This window comes from Seriola aureovittata, chromosome 6, assembly GCF_021018895.1.
Source record: "Seriola aureovittata isolate HTS-2021-v1 ecotype China chromosome 6, ASM2101889v1, whole genome shotgun sequence".
Classification (NCBI taxonomy): Eukaryota; Metazoa; Chordata; class Actinopteri; order Carangiformes; family Carangidae; genus Seriola; species Seriola aureovittata.
Window position 1 is genome coordinate 7872274 of NC_079369.1, and position 19631 is coordinate 7891904.

Genomic DNA, 19631 nt, shown 5'->3' on the forward strand with positions numbered 1-19631 from the left:
TCATAGTATAGCAAGGCATAAGACGTCATATTATAGCATGGCATGAAAATGTCAAAAAAAGTCATAGTATATTAAGGCATAAAAACGTCATTGTATAGCATCACATTAAAACGTAAAAGAACGTCATAGTATAATAAGGCATAAAAATGTCAGAAAACATCATAGTATAATAAGATTTCAAAACATCAAAAAATGTCATAGTATAGCAAGGAAAAGAAAGTCATAGTATAGCATGGCATGAAAGTGCCAAAAAAAGTCATAGTATATTAAGGCATAAAAAACTCAAAAAATGTCATAGTAATGCAAGGCATAAAACATCATAATACAGTAAGGGATAAAAATGTCAAAAAACCTCACTGTATAGGAAGGCATAAAAATGTCAAAAAATGTCATAGTATAGCATTGCATGAAAGTGTCAAAAAAAGTCATAGTATATAAAGGCATAAAAAACTCATAAAACGTCACAGTATAGCAAGGCATAAAATGTCATTATACAGTAAGAGATAAAAATGTCAAAAAACTTTACTATATAGGGGGGCAGAGAATGTCATAGTATAATAAGGCATAAAAATGTCAAAAAACGTCATAGTATAGCAAGGCATAAAATGTCATGATACAGTAAGAGATAAAAATGTCAAAAAACCTCACTGTATAGGAGGGCATAAAAACATCAATAAAATGTGAGACTATAGCATGGCATAAAAATGTCAAAAAAAGTCACAGTATATTAAGGCATAAAAACGTCAAAAAACGTCATAGTATAGCAAGGCATAAGACGTCATAGTATAGCATTGCATGAAAATGTCAAAAAAAAGTCCCAGTATATTAAGGCATAAAAACATCAAAAAAGGTCAGAGTGTAGCAAGGCATAAAACTTCATAGTATAGCATGGCGTGAAAATGTCAAAAAAAGTCACAGTATATTAAGGCATAAAAACGTCAAAAAACGTCATAGTATAGCAAGGCATAAAAACATCATAGTATAGCATGGCATGAAAATGTCAAAAAAAGTCACAGTATATTAAGGCATAAAAACGTCAAAAAACGTCAAAGTATAGCAATGCATAAAACGTCATAGTAAAGCATGGCATAAAAATGTCAAAAAAAGTCATAGTATATTAAGGCATAAAAACGTGAAAAAACATCATAGTAAAGCAAGGCATAAAACGTCATAGTATTGCATGGCATAAAAGTGTCAAAAAAAAGTCACAGTATATTAAGGCATAAAAACGTCAAAAAACATCATAGTATAGCAATGCATAAAAGGTCATAGTATAGCATGGCATAAAAATGTCAAAAAAAGTCATAGTATATTAAGGCATAAAAACATCAAAAAAGGTCAGAGTGTAGCAAGGCATAAAACATCATAGTATAGCATGGCATGAAAATGTCAAAAAAGTCACAGTATAGCAAGGCATAAAAACGTCAAAAAATGTCACAGTATAATATGGCATGAACATGTCAAAAAACATGAAGAGATAAAAACATCATTACATGACTGGGAATTGAACCCACAACCTTCTGGTCATTAGGCAACAGTTGCAACCACTGCTCCATGGTGGTAATCATAAAATTTCTTTTTTAGTAATAAAGAAAATCATCCAAGAATAGAAAGGCATAAAAAGGTTGTGGTGTAGTAAGTCATAAAAACGTCGAATAACGTCATAGGATAGAAAGGCATAAAATGTCAAAAAAATGTCATAGTATAGCATGTCAAAAAAAGTCATAGTATATTAAGGCATAAAAACGTCAAAAAATGTCATAGTATAGCAAGGCATAAAACGTTATAGTATAGAATGGCATGAAAATGTCAAAAAAAGTCATAGTATATTAAGGCATAAAAACGTCAAAAAACGTCATAGTATAGCAAGTCATAAAACGTTATAGTATAGCGTGGCATGAAAATGTCAAAAAAAGTCATAGTATATTAAGACAAAAAAACTCAAGAAATGTCATAGTATAGCATGGCATAAAAATGTCAAAAAACATCATAGTGTATTAAGGCATAAAAACGTCAAAAAACGTCATAGTATAGCAAGGCATAAGACATCATAGTATAGCATGGCATGAAAATGCCAAAAAAAGTCAAAGTATATTAAGGCATAAAAACGTCAAAAAACGTCAAAGTATAGCAATGCATAAAACGTCATAGTAAAGCATGGCATAAAAATGTCAAAAAAAGTCATAGTATATTAAGGCATAAAAACGTGAAAAAAACATCATAGTAAAGCAAGGCATAAAACGTCATAGTATTGCATGGCATAAAAGTGTCAAAAAAAAGTCACAGTATATTAAGGCATAAAAACGTCAAAAAACGTCATAGTATAGCAATGCATAAAAGGTCATAGTATAGCATGGCATAAAAATGTCAAAAAAAGTCATAGTATATTAAGGCATAAAAACATCAAAAAAGGTCAGAGTGTAGCAAGGCATAAAACATCATAGTATAGCATGGCATGAAAATGTCAAAAAAGTCACAGTATAGCAAGGCATAAAAACGTCAAAAATGTCACAGTATAATATGGCATGAACATGTCAAAAAACATGAAGAGATAAAAACATCATTACATGACTGGGAATTGAACCCACAACCTTCTGGTCATTAGGCAACAGTTGCAACCACTGCTCCATGGTGGTAATCATAAAATTTCTTTTTTAGTAATAAAGAAAATCATCCAAGAATAGAAAGGCATAAAAAGGTTGTGGTGTAGTAAGTCATAAAAACGTCGAATAACGTCATAGGATAGAAAGGCATAAAATGTCAAAAAAATGTCATAGTATAGCATGTCAAAAAAAGTCATAGTATATTAAGGCATAAAAACGTCAAAAAATGTCATAGTATAGCAAGGCATAAAACGTTATAGTATAGAATGGCATGAAAATGTCAAAAAAAGTCATAGTATATTAAGGCATAAAAACGTCAAAAAACGTCATAGTATAGCAAGTCATAAAACGTTATAGTATAGCGTGGCATGAAAATGTCAAAAAAAGTCATAGTATATTAAGACAAAAAAACTCAAGAAATGTCATAGTATAGCATGGCATAAAAATGTCAAAAAACATCATAGTGTATTAAGGCATAAAAACGTCAAAAAACGTCATAGTATAGCATGGCATAAGACGTCATATTATAGCATGGCATGAAAATGTCAAAAAAAGTCATAGTATATTAAGGCATAAAAACGTCAAAAAACGTCATAGTATAGCACCACATTAAAACGTAAAAGAACGTCATAGTATAATAAGGCATAAAAATGTCAGAAAACATCATAGTATAATAAGATTTCAAAATATCAAAAAATGTCATAGTATAGCATGGCATAAAAATGTCAAAAAACATCATAGTGTATTAAGGCATAAAAACGTGAAAAAACATCATAGTAAAGCAAGGCATAAAACGTCATAATATAGCATGGCATGAAAATGGCAAAAAAAGTCATAGTATAGCCAGGCATAAAAACGTCAAAAATGTCACAGTATAATATGGCATGAACAAGTCAAAAAACATGAAGAGATAAAAGCATCATTGCATGACTGAGAATTGAACCCACAAGTGTCTGGTCATTAGGCAACAGTTGCAACCACTGCTCCATGGTGGTAATCATAAAATTTCTTTTTTAGTAATAAACAAAATCATCCAGGAATAGAAAGGCATAAAAAGGTTGTGGTGTAGTAAGTCATAAAAACGTCGAATAACGTCATAGGATAGCAAGGCATAAAATGTCAAAAAACGTCATAGTATAGCAAGGCATAAAACGTTATAGTATAGCGTGGCATGAAAATGTCAAAAAAAGTCATAGTATATTAAGGCAAAAAAAACTCAAGAAATGTCATAGTATAGCATGGCATAAAAATGTCAAAAAACATCATAGTGTATTAAGGCATAAAAACGTCAAAAAACGTCATAGTATAGCAAGGCATAAGACGTCATAGTCTAACATGGCATGAAAATGTCAAAAAAAGTCATAGTATAGCAAGGCATAAAAACGTCAAAAATGTCACAGTATAATATGGCATGAACATGTCAAAAAACATGAAGAGATAAAAGCATCATTGCATGATTGAGAATTGAACCCACAAGTGTCTGGTCATTAGGCAACAGTTGCAACCACTGCTCCATGGTGGTAATCATAAAATTTCTTTTTTAGTAATAAACAAAATCATCCAGGAATAGAAAGGCATAAAAAGGTTGTGGTGTAGTAAGTCATAAAAACGTCGAATAACGTCATAGGATAGAAAGGCATAAAAACGTCAAAAAACGTCATAGTATAGCAAGGCATAAAACGTTATAGTATAGAATGGCATGAAAATGTCAAAAAAAGTCATAGTATATTAAGGCAAAAAAAACTCAAGAAATGTCATAGTATAGCATGGCATAAAAATGTCAAAAAACATCATAGTGTATTAAGGCATAAAAACGTCAAAAAACGTCATAGTATGGCAAGGCATAAGACGTCATAGTATAACATGGCATGAAAATGTCAAAAAAAGTCATAGTATATTACGGCAAAAAAAACTCAAGAAATGTCATAGTATAGCATGGCATAAAAATGTCAAAAAACATCATAGTGTATTAAGGCATAAAAACGTCAAAAAACGTCATAGTATGGCAAGGCATAAGACGTCATAGTATAACATGGCATGAAAATGTCAAAAAAAGTCATAGTATATTAAGGCATAAAAACGTCATAATATAGCATGGCATAAGACGTCATAGTATAGCAAGGCATAAGACGTCATAGTATAGCAAGGCATAAGACGTCATAGTATAACATGGCATGAAAATGTCAAAAAAAGTCATAGTATATTAAGGCATAAAAATGTCAAAAAACGTCATAGTATAGCAAGACATAAAACGTTATAGTATAGCATGGAATAAGACGTCATATTATAGCTTGGCATGAAAATGTCAAAAAGAGTCATAGTATATTAAGGCATAAAAACATCATAGTATAGCACCACATTAAAACGTAAAAGAACGTCATAGTATAATAAGGCATAAAAATGTCAGAAAACATCATAGTATAATAAGATTTCAAAATATCAAAAAATGTCATAGTATAGCATGGCATAAAAATGTCAAAAAACATCATAGTGTATTAAGGCATAAAAACATGAAAAAACATCATAGTAAAGCAAGGCATAAAACGTCATAGTATAGAATGGCATGAAAGTTTCAAAAAAAGTCACAGTATATTAAGGCATAAAAACGTCATTGTATAGCATCACATTAAAACGTAAAAGAACGTCATAGTATAATAAGGCATAAAAATGTCAGAAAACATCATAGTATAATAAGATTTCAAAACATCAAAAAATGTCATAGTATAGCAAGGAAAAGAAAGTCATAGTATAGCATGGCATGAAAGTGCCAAAAAAAGTCATAGTATATTAAGGCATAAAAAACTCAAAAAATGTCATAGTAATGCAAGGCATAAAACGTCATAATACAGTAAGGGATAAAAATGTCAAAAAACCTCACTGTATAGGAAGGCATAAAAATGTCAAAAAATGTCATAGTATAGCATTGCATGAAAGTGTCAAAAAAAGTCATAGTATATAAAGGCATAAAAAACTCATAAAACGTCACAGTATAGCAAGGCATAAAATGTCATTATACAGTAAGAGATAAAAATGTCAAAAAACTTTACTATATAGGGGGGCACAGAATGTCATAGTATAATAAGGCATAAAAATGTCAAAAAACGTCATAGTATAGCAAGGCACAAAATGTCATGATACAGTAAGAGATAAAAATGTCAAAAAACCTCACTGTATAGGAGGGCATAAAAACATCAATAAAATGTGAGACTATAGCATGGCATAAAAATGTCAAAAAAAGTCACAGTATATTAAGGCATAAAAACGTCAAAAAACGTCATAGTATAGCAAGGCATAAAAACGTCATAGTATAGCATGGCATGAAAATGCCAAAAAAAGTCAAAGTATATCAAGGCATAAAAACGTCAAAAAACGTCATAGTATAGCAAGGCATAAGACGTCATAGTATAGCATTGCATGAAAATGTCAAAAAAAAGTCCCAGTATATTAAGGCATAAAAACATCAAAAAAGGTCAGAGTGTAGCAAGGCATAAAACTTCATAGTATAGCATGGCGTGAAAATGTCAAAAAAAGTCACAGTATATTAAGGCATAAAAACGTCAAAAAACGTCATAGTATAGCAAGGCATAAGACGTCATAGTATAGCATGGCATGAAAATGCCAAAAAAAGTCAAAGTATATTAAGGCATAAAAACGTCAAAAAACGTCATAGTATAGCAATGCATAAAACGTCATAGTAAAGCATGGCATAAAAATGTCAAAAAAAGTCATAGTATATTAAGGCATAAAAACGTGAAAAAACATCATAGTAAAGCAAGGCATAAAACGTCATAGTATTGCATGGCATAAAAGTGTCAAAAAAAAGTCACAGTATATTAAGGCATAAAAACGTCAAAAAACGTCATAGTATAGCAATGCATAAAAGGTCATAGTATAGCATGGCATAAAAATGTCAAAAAAAGTCATAGTATATTAAGGCATAAAAACGTCAAAAAATGTCATAGTATAGCAAGGCATAAAACGTTATAGTATAGAATGGCATGAAAATGTCAAAAAAAGTCATAGTATATTAAGGCATAAAAAACTCATAAAACGTCACAGTATAGCAAGGCATAAAATGTCATTATACAGTAAGAGATAAAAATGTCAAAAAACTTTACTATATAGGGGGGCACAGAATGTCATAGTATAATAAGGCATAAAAATGTCAAAAAACGTCATAGTATAGCAAGGCACAAAATGTCATGATACAGTAAGAGATAAAAATGTCAAAAAACCTCACTGTATAGGAGGGCATAAAAACATCAATAAAATGTGAGACTATAGCATGGCATAAAAATGTCAAAAAAAGTCACAGTATATTAAGGCATAAAAACGTCAAAAAACGTCATAGTATAGCAAGGCATAAGACGTCATAGTATAGCATGGCATGAAAATGCCAAAAAAAGTCAAAGTATATCAAGGCATAAAAACGTCAAAAAACGTCATAGTATAGCAAGGCATAAGACGTCATAGTATAGCATTGCATGAAAATGTCAAAAAAAAGTCCCAGTATATTAAGGCATAAAAACATCAAAAAAGGTCAGAGTGTAGCAAGGCATAAAACTTCATAGTATAGCATGGCGTGAAAATGTCAAAAAAAGTCACAGTATATTAAGGCATAAAAACGTCAAAAAACGTCATAGTATAGCAATGCATAAAAAGGTCATAGTATAGCAAGTCATAAAACGTTATAGTATAGCATGGCATGAAAATGCCAAAAAAAGTCAAAGTATATTAAGGCATAAAAACGTCAAAAAACGTCATAGTATAGCAATGCATAAAACGTCATAGTAAAGCATGGCATAAAAATGTCAAAAAAAGTCATAGTATATTAAGGCATAAAAACGTGAAAAAACATCATAGTAAAGCAAGGCATAAAACGTCATAGTATTGCATGGCATAAAAGTGTCAAAAAAAAGTCACAGTATATTAAGGCATAAAAACGTCAAAAAACGTCATAGTATAGCAATGCATAAAAAGGTCATAGTATAGCATGGCATAAAAATGTCAAAAAAAGTCATAGTATATTAAGGCATAAAAACGTCAAAAAATGTCATAGTATAGCAAGGCATAAAACGTTATAGTATAGAATGGCATGAAAATGTCAAAAAAAGTCATAGTATATTAAGGCATAAAAAGGTCAAAAAAACGTCATAGTATAGCAAGTCATAAAACGTTATAGTATAGCGTGGCATGAAAATGTCAAAAAAAGTCATAGTATATTAAGACAAAAAAACTCAAGAAATGTCATAGTATAGCATGGCATAAAAATGTCAAAAAACATCATAGTGTATTAAGGCATAAAAACGTCAAAAAACGTCATAGTATAGCATGGCATAAGACGTCATATTATAGCATGGCATGAAAATGTCAAAAAAAGTCATAGTATATTAAGGCATAAAAACGTCAAAAAACGTCATAGTATAGCACCACATTAAAACGTAAAAGAACGTCATAGTATAATAAGGCATAAAAATGTCAGAAAACATCATAGTATAATAAGATTTCAAAATATCAAAAAATGTCATAGTATAGCATGGCATAAAAATGTCAAAAAACATCATAGTGTATTAAGGCATAAAAACGTGAAAAAACATCATAGTAAAGCAAGGCATAAAACGTCATAGTATAGCATGGCATGAAAATGCCAAAAAAAGTCAAAGTATATTAAGGCATAAAAACGTCAAAAAACGTCATAGTATAGCATGGCATGAAAATGTCAAAAAACATGAAGAGATAAAAGCATCATTGCATGACTGAGAATTGAACCCACAAGTGTCTGGTCATTAGGCAACAGTTGCAACCACTGCTCCATGGTGGTAATCATAAAATTTCTTTTTTAGTAATAAACAAAATCATCCAAGAATAGAAAGGCATTAAAAAGGTTGTGGTGTAGTAAGTCATAAAAACGTCGAATAACGTCATAGGATAGAAAGGCATAAAAACGTCAAAAAGCATCATAGTATAGCAAGGCATAAGACGTCATAGTATAACATGGCATGAAAGTGTCAAAAAAAGTCATAGTATAGCAAGGCATAAAAACGTCAAAAAACGTCATAGTATAGCAATGCATTAAAACGTAAAAGAATGTCATAGTACAATAAGGCATAAAAATGTCAAAAAACATCATGGTATAATAAGATTTCAAAACATCAAAAAAGGTCAGAGTGTAGCAATGCATAAAACGTCATAGTATAGCATGGCATGAAAATGTCAAAAAAAGTCATAGTATAGCAATGCATAAAAACGTCGCAGTACAATATGGCATGAACATGTCAAAAAACATGAAGAGATAAAAGCATCATGCTATGACTGGGAATTGAACCCACAACCTACTGGTCATTATGCAACAGTTACAACCACTGCTCCATGGTGGTAATCATAAAATTTGTTTTTTAGTAATAAACAAAATCATCCAAGAATAGAAAGGCATAAAAAGGCTGTGGTGTAGTAAGTCATAAAAACGTCGAATAACGTCATAGGATAGCAAGGCATAAAATGTCAAAAAACGTCATAGTATAGCAAGGCATAAAACGTTATAGTATAGCATGGCATGAAAATGTCAAAAAAAGTCATAGTATATTAAGGCATAAAAATGTCAAAAAACGTCACAGTATAGCAAGGCATAAGACGTCATAGTATAGCATGGCATGAAAATGCCAAAAAAAGTCAAAGTATATTAAGGCATAAAAACGTCAAAAAACGTCATAGTATAGCAAGGCATAAGACGTCATAGTATAGCATGGCATGAAAATGTCAAAAAAAGTCATAGTATATTAAGGCATAAAAACGTCAAAAAGCGTCATAGTATAGCAAGGCATAAGACGTCATAGTATAGCATGGTATGAAAGTGTTAAAAAAAGTCATAGTATATTAAGGCATAAAAATGTCAAAAAACGTCATAGTATAGCAAGGCATAAGACGTCATATTATAGCATGGCATGAAAATGTCAAAAAAAGTCATAGTATATTAAGGCATAAAAACGTCAAAAAACGTCATAGTATAGCAAGGCATAAAACGTCATAATATAGCATGGCATGAAAATGGCAAAAAAAGTCATAGTATAGCAAGGCATAAAAACGTCAAAAATGTCACAGTATAATATGGCATGAACATGTCAAAAAACATGAAGAGATAAAAGCATCATTGCATGACTGAGAATTGAACCCACAAGTGTCTGGTCATTAGGCAACAGTTGCAACCACTGCTCCATGGTGGTAATCATAAAATTTCTTTTTTAGTAATAAACAAAATCATCCAGGAATAGAAAGGCATAAAAAGGTTGTGGTGTAGTAAGTCATAAAAACGTCGAATAACGTCATAGGATAGAAAGGCATAAAAACGTCAAAAAACGTCATAGTATAGCAAGGCATAAAACGTTATAGTATAGCGTGGCATGAAAATGTCAAAAAAAGTCATAGTATATTAAGGCAAAAAAAACTCAAGAAATGTCATAGTATAGCATGGCATAGAAATGTCAAAAAACATCATAGTGTATTAAGGCATAAAAACGTCAAAAAACGTCATAGTATAGCAAGGCATAAGACGTCATAGTATAACATGGCATGAAAATGTCAAAAAAAGTCATAGTATATTAAGGCATAAAACGTCAAAAAAAGTCATAGTATAGCAAGGCATAAAACGTCATAATATAGCATGGCATGAAAATGGCAAAAAAAGTCATAGTATAGCAAGGCATAAAAACGTCAAAAATGTCACAGTATAATATGGCATGAACATGTCAAAAAACATGAAGAGATAAAAGCATCATTGCATGACTGAGAATTGAACCCACAAGTGTCTGATCATTAGGCAACAGTTGCAACCACTGCTCCATGGTGGTAATCATAAAATTTCTTTTTTAGTAATAAACAAAATCATCCAGGAATAGAAAGGCATAAAAAGGTTGTGGTGTAGTAAGTCATAAAAACGTCGAATAACGTCATAGGATAGAAAGGCATAAAAACGTCAAAAAACGTCATAGTATAGCAAGGCATAAAACGTTATAGTATAGCGTGGCATGAAAATGTCAAAAAAAGTCATAGTATATTAAGGCAAAAAAAACTCAAGAAATGTCATAGTATAGCATGGCATAGAAATGTCAAAAAACATCATAGTGTATTAAGGCATAAAAACGTCAAAAAACGTCATAGTATAGCAAGGCATAAGACGTCATAGTATAACATGGCATGAAAATGTCAAAAAAAGTCATAGTATATTAAGGCATAAAAACGTCAAAAAGCATCATAGTATAGCAAAGCATAAGACGTCATAGTATAGCAAGGCATAAGACGTCATAGTATAACATGGCATGAAAGTGTCAAAAAAAGTCATAGTATATTAAGGCATAAAAACGTCAAAAAACGTCATAGTATAGCAAGGCATAAAACGTCATAGTATAGCATGGCATGAAAATGTCAAAAAAAGTTATAGTATAGCAATGCATAAAACGTCATAGTATAGCATGGCATGAAAATGTCAAAAAAAGTCATAGTATAGCAAGGCATAAAAACGTCAAAAAATGTCATAGTATAGCAATGCATAAAAACGTAAAAGAATGTCATAGTATAATAAGGCATAAAAATGTCAAAAAACATCATGGTATAATAAGATTTCAAAACATCAAAAAAGGTCAGAGTGTAGCAAGGCATAAAACATCATAGTATAGCATGGCATGAAAATGTCAAAAAAGTCATAGTATATTAAGGCATAAAAACGTCAAAAAACGTCATAGTATAGCAAGGCATAAAACGTCATAGTATAGCATGGCATGAAAATGTCAAAAAAAGTTATAGTATAGCAATGCATAAAACGTCATAGTATAGCATGGCATGAAAATGTCAAAAAAAGTCATAGTATAGCAAGGCATAAAAACGTCAAAAAATGTCATAGTATAGCAATGCATAAAAACGTAAAAGAATGTCATAGTATAATAAGGCATAAAAATGTCAAAAAACATCATGGTATAATAAGATTTCAAAACGTCAAAAAACGTCATAGTATAGCAAGGCATAAGACGTCATAGTATAACATGGCATGAAAATGTCAAAAAAAGTCATAGTATATTAAGGCATAAAAACGTCAAAAAGCATCATAGTATAGCAAAGCATAAGACGTCATAGTATAGCAAGGCAAAAAACGTCATAGTATAACATGGCATGAAAGTGTCAAAAAAAGTCATAGTATATTAAGGCATAAAAACGTCAAAAAACGTCATAGTATAGCAAGGCATAAAACGTCATAGTATAGCATGGCATGAAAATGTCAAAAAAAGTTATAGTATAGCAATGCATAAAACGTCATAGTATAGCATGGCATGAAAATGTCAAAAAAAGTCATAGTATAGCAAGGCATAAAAACGTCAAAAAATGTCATAGTATAGCAATGCATAAAAACGTAAAAGAATGTCATAGTATAATAAGGCATAAAAATGTCAAAAAACATCATGGTATAATAAGATTTCAAAACATCAAAAAAGGTCAGAGTGTAGCAAGGCATAAAACATCATAGTATAGCATGGCATGAAAATGTCAAAAAAGTCATAGTATAGCAAGGCATAAAAACATCAAAAATGTCACAGTATAATATGGCATGAACATGTCAAAAAACATGAAGAGATAAAAGCATCATGCTATGACTGGGAATTGAACCCACAACCTTCTGGTCATTAGGCAACAGTTACAAACACTGCTCCATGGTGGTAATCATAAAACATATTTTTTAGTAATAAACAAAATCATCCAAGAATAGAAAGGCATAAAAAGGCTGTGGTGTAGTAAGTCATAAAAACGTCGAATAACGTCATAGGATAGCAAGGCATAAAATGTCAAAAAATGTCATAGTATAGCATGTCAAAAAAAGTCATAGTATATTAAGGCATAAAAACGTCAAAAAAAGTCATAGTATATTAAGGCATAAAAACTCCAAAAATTTCATAATATAGCAAGGCATAAAACGTTATAGTATAGCATGGCATGAAAATGTCAAAAAAAGTCACATTATAATAAGGCATAAAAATGTCAAAAAACATCATAGTGTGGCATGGCATAAAAATGTAAAAAAACGTCATAGTATAGCAAGGCATAAAAACGTCACAGTATAATATGGCATAAACATGTCAAAAAACAGGAAGAGTTAAAAGTATAGTGTGATGAATGAGAATCGAACCCAAAACCTTCTGGTTGTTAGGCAACAGTTGTAACCACTGCTCCTTGTTGGCAACATAAAGTTTTCATCAATGTATTACATAAAATCATCAAAGAATAGAAAAGCATAAAAAGGTTGTGGTGTAGTAAGTAATAAAAACGTCAAAGAACGTCATAGAATAGCAAGGCATAAAAACGTGAAAAAACACAGTATAGCAAGGAATAAAATGTCATAGTATAGTATGGCATAAAAATGTAAAAAAAAAAGTCATAGTATATTAAGGCATAAAAAGCTCAAAAAACGTTATAGTATAGCGTGGCGTGAAAATGTCAAAGAATATCATAGTATAGCAAGGCATAAAAACATCAAAAAACGTCACAGTATAATATGACATAAACATGTCAAAAAAAAAGGGAGGCATAAAAGTACCATGGCATGGCTTGGATTTTAACCCACAACCCTTTGGTTTCAAAGCACAGTTGTAACCACAACTCCATGCTGGCAACTAGTAAAAAAATATTTTTATATAATATATAAAATCATCAAAGCATAGAACAGCATAAAAAGGTTGTGGTGTAGTAAGTCACAAAAACGTTGAAGAACGTCATAATATAACAAGGCATAAAAACGTAAAAAAACATCATAGTATAGCATGGCATGAAAACGTAAAAGAACGTCATAGTATAGTAAGGCATGAAAATGTCAAAAAAGGTCATAGTACAGTATGGCATAAAACGTCAAAAAAGTCAGAGTATAGCATGGCATAAAAACGTCAAAAAAACGTATAGTATACCGAGGCATAAAACGTCAAAAACGTCATAGTATAATATGGCATAAAAAGTTCAAAAAGCGTTCTAGTATAGCAAGGCATAAAATGTCATAGTATAACAAAGCATAAGAACGTCAAAAAAAGTCATAGCTTAGTATGGGATAAAAACGTCAAAAAAGTTAAAGTATCTCAATGCATGAAAAAGTAAAAAAACATCAAAGTATAGGAATGCATAAAACGTCATAGTATAACAAGGCATAAAAACGTCAAAAAAGTCATAGTATAGCATGGCATAAAAACATTAAAAAAACATCATAATATAGCAAGGCATAAAAACGTCAAAAACGTCATAGTATAGCATGGCATAAAAACGTCAAAAAACTTCATAGTATAGTAAGGCATAAAAACGTTAAAAGATGTCATAGTATAGTACGTCATAAAAATGTCAAAAAACTTCCTAGTATAGCAAGGCATAAGAACGTCAAAAAAAGTCATAGTTTAGTATGGCATAAAAACGTCAAAAAAGTTACAGTATCTTAATGCATGAAAAAGTAAAAAAACATCAAAGTATAACAAGGCATAAAAACATCAAAAAACGTCACACTAAAACATGGCGTAAAAAGATTGTTAAAAAACGTCATAGTATAGGAAGGCATGAAATGTCATAGTATAATAAGTCATAAAAACATCAAAAAACGTCATAGTATGGCAAGGCATATAAAGGTCAAAAAACGTCATAGTATAGCATGGTATTAAAATGCCAAAAAACTTCATACTATAGCATTGCATAAAAATGTAAAAAAAAAGTCATAGTATAATATGGCATAAAAACATCAAAAAACATCACAGTATAATGTGGCATAAAACGTCGTAGTTTAATATGGCATAAACATATCAAAAAACATCAAAGTATAGCAAGGTATAAAACGTCATAGTATAACAAGGCATAAAAACATCAAAAAACATCACAGTATAATATGGCATAAAAAGTTCAAAAAACATCATAGTATAGCAAGGCATAAAATGCCATAATATAATAAGGCATCAAAACTTAAAAAAAAAAGCATTAGTATAGCAAGGTTTAAAAATGTCAAAAAACATTATAGTATAACAAGCATAAAAACATCATAAAACATCAGTGTAATATGGCATAAAAAGTTCATAAAACATCATAGTGTAGCAAGGCATAAAATGCCATAGCATAATAAGGCATAAAAACGTTGAAAAGAATGTCATAGTATAGCATGGCATAAAACGTCGTAGTATAATAAGGCATAAAAACATCAAAAAACGTCACAGTATAATATGGCAAGACATACAAACGTCAAAAAAAGTCGTAGTTTAATATGGCATAAACATATCAAAAAACATCAAAGTATAGCAAGGTATAAAACGTCATAGTATAACAAGGCATAAAAACATCAAAAAACATCACAGTATAATATGGCATAAAAAAATTCAAAAAACATCGTAGTATAGCAAGGCATAAAATGCCATAGTATAATAAGGCATCACAACTTAAAAAAAAAAAGCATTAGTATAGCAAGGCATAAAAATGACAAAAAACATTATAGTATAGCATGGCATAAAATGTCATAACATAATAAGGCATAAAAACATAAAAAAAATATCATAGCATAGCAACACTTAAACATTTAAAAAAAAGTCATAGTATAGCATGGCATAAATCGTAAAAAAATGTCACAGTTTAATAAGGCATAAAAATGTCAAAAACATCAAAGTATAGCAAGGCATAAAACGTCATAGTATAACAAGGCATAAAAACATCAAAAAACGTCACAGTATAATATGGCATAAACATGTCAAAAAACAGGAAGGCATAAAAATATCATGGCATGGCTAGGCTGGGATTTGAACCTACAACATGATGGCAATCAGCAAACAACTCATTTTATGTAATATATAAAATCATCAAGTGGTGTAGTAAGTCATAAACACGTCAAACCTAAACGTCATAGTATAGCATGGCATAAAAACGTCAAAAAACTTCATAGTATAGTAAGGCATAAAAACGTTAAAAGATGTCATAGTATAGTACGTCATAAAAATGTCAAAAAACTTCCTAGTATAGCAAGGCATAAGAACGTCAAAAAAAGTCATAGTTTAGTATGGCATAAAAACGTCAAAAAAGTTACAGAATCTTAATGCATGAAAAAGTAAAAAAACATCAAAGTATAACAAGGCATAAAAACATCAAAAAACGTCACACTAAAACATGGCATAAAAAGATTGTTAAAAAACGTCATAGTATAGGAAGGCATGAAATGTCATAGTATAATAAGTCATAAAAACATCAAAAAACGTCATAGTATGGCAAGGCATATAATGGTCAAAAAACGTCATAGTATAGCACGGTATTAAAATGCCAAAAAACCTCATACTATAGCATTGCATAAAAATGTAAAAAAAAAGTCATAGTATAATATGGCATAAAAACATCAAAAAACATCACAGTATAATGTGGCATAAAACGTCGTAGTTTAATATGGCATAAACATATCAAAAAACATCAAAGTATAGCAAGGTATAAAACGTCATAATATAACAAGGCATAAAAACATCAAAAAACATCAGTGTAATATGGCATAAAAAGTTCATAAAACATCATAGTGTAGCAAGGCATAAAATGCCATAGCATAATAAGGCATAAAAACGTTGAAAAGAATGTCATAGTATAGCATGGCATAAACATGTCAAAAAACAGGAAGGCATAAAAATATCATGGCATGGCTAGGCTGGGATTTGAACCTACAACATGATGGCAATCAGCAAACAACTCATTTTATGTAATATATAAAATCATCAAGTGGTGTAGTAAGTCATAAACACGTCAAACCTAAACGTCATAGTATAGCATGGCATAAAAACGTCAAAAAACTTCATAGTATAGTAAGGCATAAAAACGTTAAAAGATGTCATAGTATAGTATGTCATAAAAATGTCAAAAAATATCATGGTATAGCAAAGCTGGAATTTGAACCCACAACCTTCTAGTTGCAAGGCTATGGTTGTAACCACAGCTCCACTGTGGCTACCAGTAAACAGCTCATTTTATATAATATGTAAAATCATCAAAGTATAAAAAGGCATAAACAGGTTGTGGTATAGTAAGTCATACAAAAAGGTCAAAAAACCTCATAGTATATTAATGTATAAAAACCTCAATAAACGTCGTAGTGTAGTAATTAATAAAAAGGTCGGACAAAGACATAGTATAGCAAGGCATAAAAACTTCAAAAGATGTCATAGTATAATATGGCATAAAAATGTCATAAAACATCGTAGTACAGGAAGGCATAAAATGTCATAGTATAGGAAGGCATAAGAACTTTAAAAAAAACTTCATTTTAAGTATGGCATAAAACGTCAAAAAACGTCAAAGTATAATTAGGCCTGAAAATGTCAAAAAAATCCATAGTATCAGAGTTGCCAATTAAGTGCAATGAAATTTTAATTTCGGTCACCCGACCCTTTAAAGGTAATTATGTAGATCAATAACTATGTTTTTGAGATTAAATTAACATTTTACTTGATCAAACATCCGCACACACACACACACACACACACACACACACACACACACACACACACACACACACACACACACACACACTACTGACAGTCGGTCCCAGGTTTTAAGAGTTATCTTTGTGACTGTGTAAAGGTCATAGATCACAGGTGCTTCCTGCTGAGCATAACAGACCTTTCAGACTGCAGGTATCTAGATTTCTACTCTTCTCAGCTTCCAGTCTATAAAGGTAGCATTCATTCAGGAAACTGACTTCAGAAAACCACACTTCCTGATCACTGGATGACAGTTTTTTCACTTGATGTGAACTGCAGGACAAATGTGCAATCGTCCTCGCTCAATCATGTTAACATTGGCTGAAATCACTGACCTTTTCTCCTCCATTGTGTCCCCCTCCTCTTATTCTCTGTTGCCTCATCTCATGTAGGAATATGAGCCGACCATCTACCACCCTAAACGTTCCTCTCACAATCTACACCAGGATTTCACAGTACAGTGTGAGAAGATGGACATCCCCTTCCTCTCCTATCTCCCCACAGAGGTCAGCAGCATTTTTACAGAAGAACATATTTTAGCACATGGCCCTCAGTAGTGTTTGCATGCTGAAGAGTTTGATTGTGATCTTAAAAACAACTCTTCAAGTACGTGCTTTTTCATCATTTTGTAACAGTGTGTGTTGCTTTGATTAAATTGTGGAATCTTATATAGACCACTGGTTCTTTACCTTTTCAGTTGGTTGTCCCTGAAAATGAAGGAATGTCTATTTGACATTTCAGCAATTCATCCAAATCTCATATTATTTAATTAAAGTAATAATTATTGGCCTGCAGAGGTAAATCTCACAAGTATTTTACAAGAAAAAAAAGCAAAGAAAAAAGCCTGAAAAGCTGATATTTTCTTTCTTGTGCTGTTAAAAGTTGTTCCATTGGTCACTTTAACATGTCCCTCTTTCCGTACTGGCTGTGAAAACAGATCCATTCCTAATGTGATTAGAATAGAAGAAATGGGACAAAACCCAGCTTCTCTTTCTCTGAAAAAATATTAGCCATTTCTTTCAGTATAGTTGCTTTTTGAAGGGACATCAATACAGTATGTAGAGCAGGCACAATTATATCAAACAACACATCTCTTATATGTGCGTATGAGTATTGTTTTAAGATACACTTGAAAATATTTGAACCTTTCCTTTAATCATCTTGTGACCCCTAATATTTATCTTGCGACCCACTGGAGTGGTTGCCATCCCTGTTCATTTGTGCATAATGATGTGTGTTGTGTTCAGGTGCAGCTCATAAACGACGCCTACAACCTGGTGATTGATGCCATGCTGGGCCCAGAGGCAGACTGTGCCAACATTAAGGAGCCTTACTCTGGTATTCTGGTCACCCTGAAGCAAGTCAAGATCCCCATTGTCAGTGTGGATGTGCCCTCAGGTAAGTGTTCATATGCAAACGGTAGATATCAGGCTGGAGGCTCAGAAACACAACATGATAAATGAGCCTCCAGGCAGCTTCTGAGGAGCCTTGGCTCCCAGGCAGACGTTTTCCAAGTTTGGAGGCACATTTAGAAGATAAATCTTATGCTACAGTTGGCTCAGTGTGAGCTCATCATACTCCAAATACACTACCTGCTGAGTGCGAGCACAGTGGGCAGAAAATTATCACAATGCTCTTGCTGTGTTCCTCAGGTTGGGATGTAGAAGAACCGAGTCAGGACGGGATAAACCCAGACGTTCTCATCTCACTTACAGCACCAAAGAAGTGCGCAATGAGTTTCTCGGGGAAGCATTTCTTGGCCGGACGCTTCCTGCCCTATGACATCCAGAAAAAATATGAGCTTAACCTCCCAGAATATCCCGGCACAGACTGTCTCATAGAATTGTAACACAGGGGAAACACAAGAGCCAGTGTGGCTGCTCCTCATTTTCAAAAACGTACAGTTAATCAATTATATTGTATTTTATAGATCGTTGATGTGATTTAATGTTAACATCTCAGTTGTGTAGAACAGGCAACACTTTGGCCAAACGTGTTGTTGAGCTACAGTAGAAGGGTAATATTTAGAAACTGTCGTTTGAGTCATGTCTTTTTAGGGAATGGCATGGGGACTTATTGTGTCAGTCAACTTGTAAAAGCTGTAGCATTACACTGTTTTCTGATTATTTTGCAAAAGACAGAAATTTTCTCTTTCAACAGTCAGAAAAGAAAGATGAATTTTCTATGATGCCAACCAGTGGAATTTTATTTTCAACAATTTTTTAAATGCTCATGTTCTGATGCTTTTATGTTCCTATTTTAACTTTCTACTGACATGTGCTGCTGAGATGAGTTGATGTTTTTTTTTTTATTTGGTTACAAAAGGTCAAGACGGTTCTTGTTGTCCAATAATAAAAAGTTCCAGTTAAAGAATGGTGTTTTGTTTTCATTTAAAGCTGCAATGATCAATACGCTAAGATGACTATAAAGTGGCTAACTACGTATAGCAGAACGACTAACCACTGTTGATAGGGCAGTTATTTTATGTTTTCAGCTTGTTCCACTGCCAACATGTGGCCAGAAAACT

The 19631-nt window shown here is 31.8% G+C and overlaps 1 protein-coding gene across 1 annotated transcript in view; it reads left to right on the plus strand.

Moving 5' to 3' along the window:
* Positions 1-19490, plus strand: part of yjefn3 (YjeF N-terminal domain containing 3) — a 60185-nt gene extending 40695 nt beyond the window's left edge. Inside the window, exons 4-6 of the mRNA XM_056379020.1 lie at positions 17497-17610; positions 18352-18502; positions 18757-19490. Of these exons, the coding sequence (XP_056234995.1) occupies positions 17497-17610; positions 18352-18502; positions 18757-18953 (462 nt within the window). The 3' untranslated portion in view covers positions 18954-19490. The remainder of the gene's footprint in view (positions 1-17496; positions 17611-18351; positions 18503-18756) is intronic.
* Positions 19491-19631: the final 141 nt, after the last annotated feature.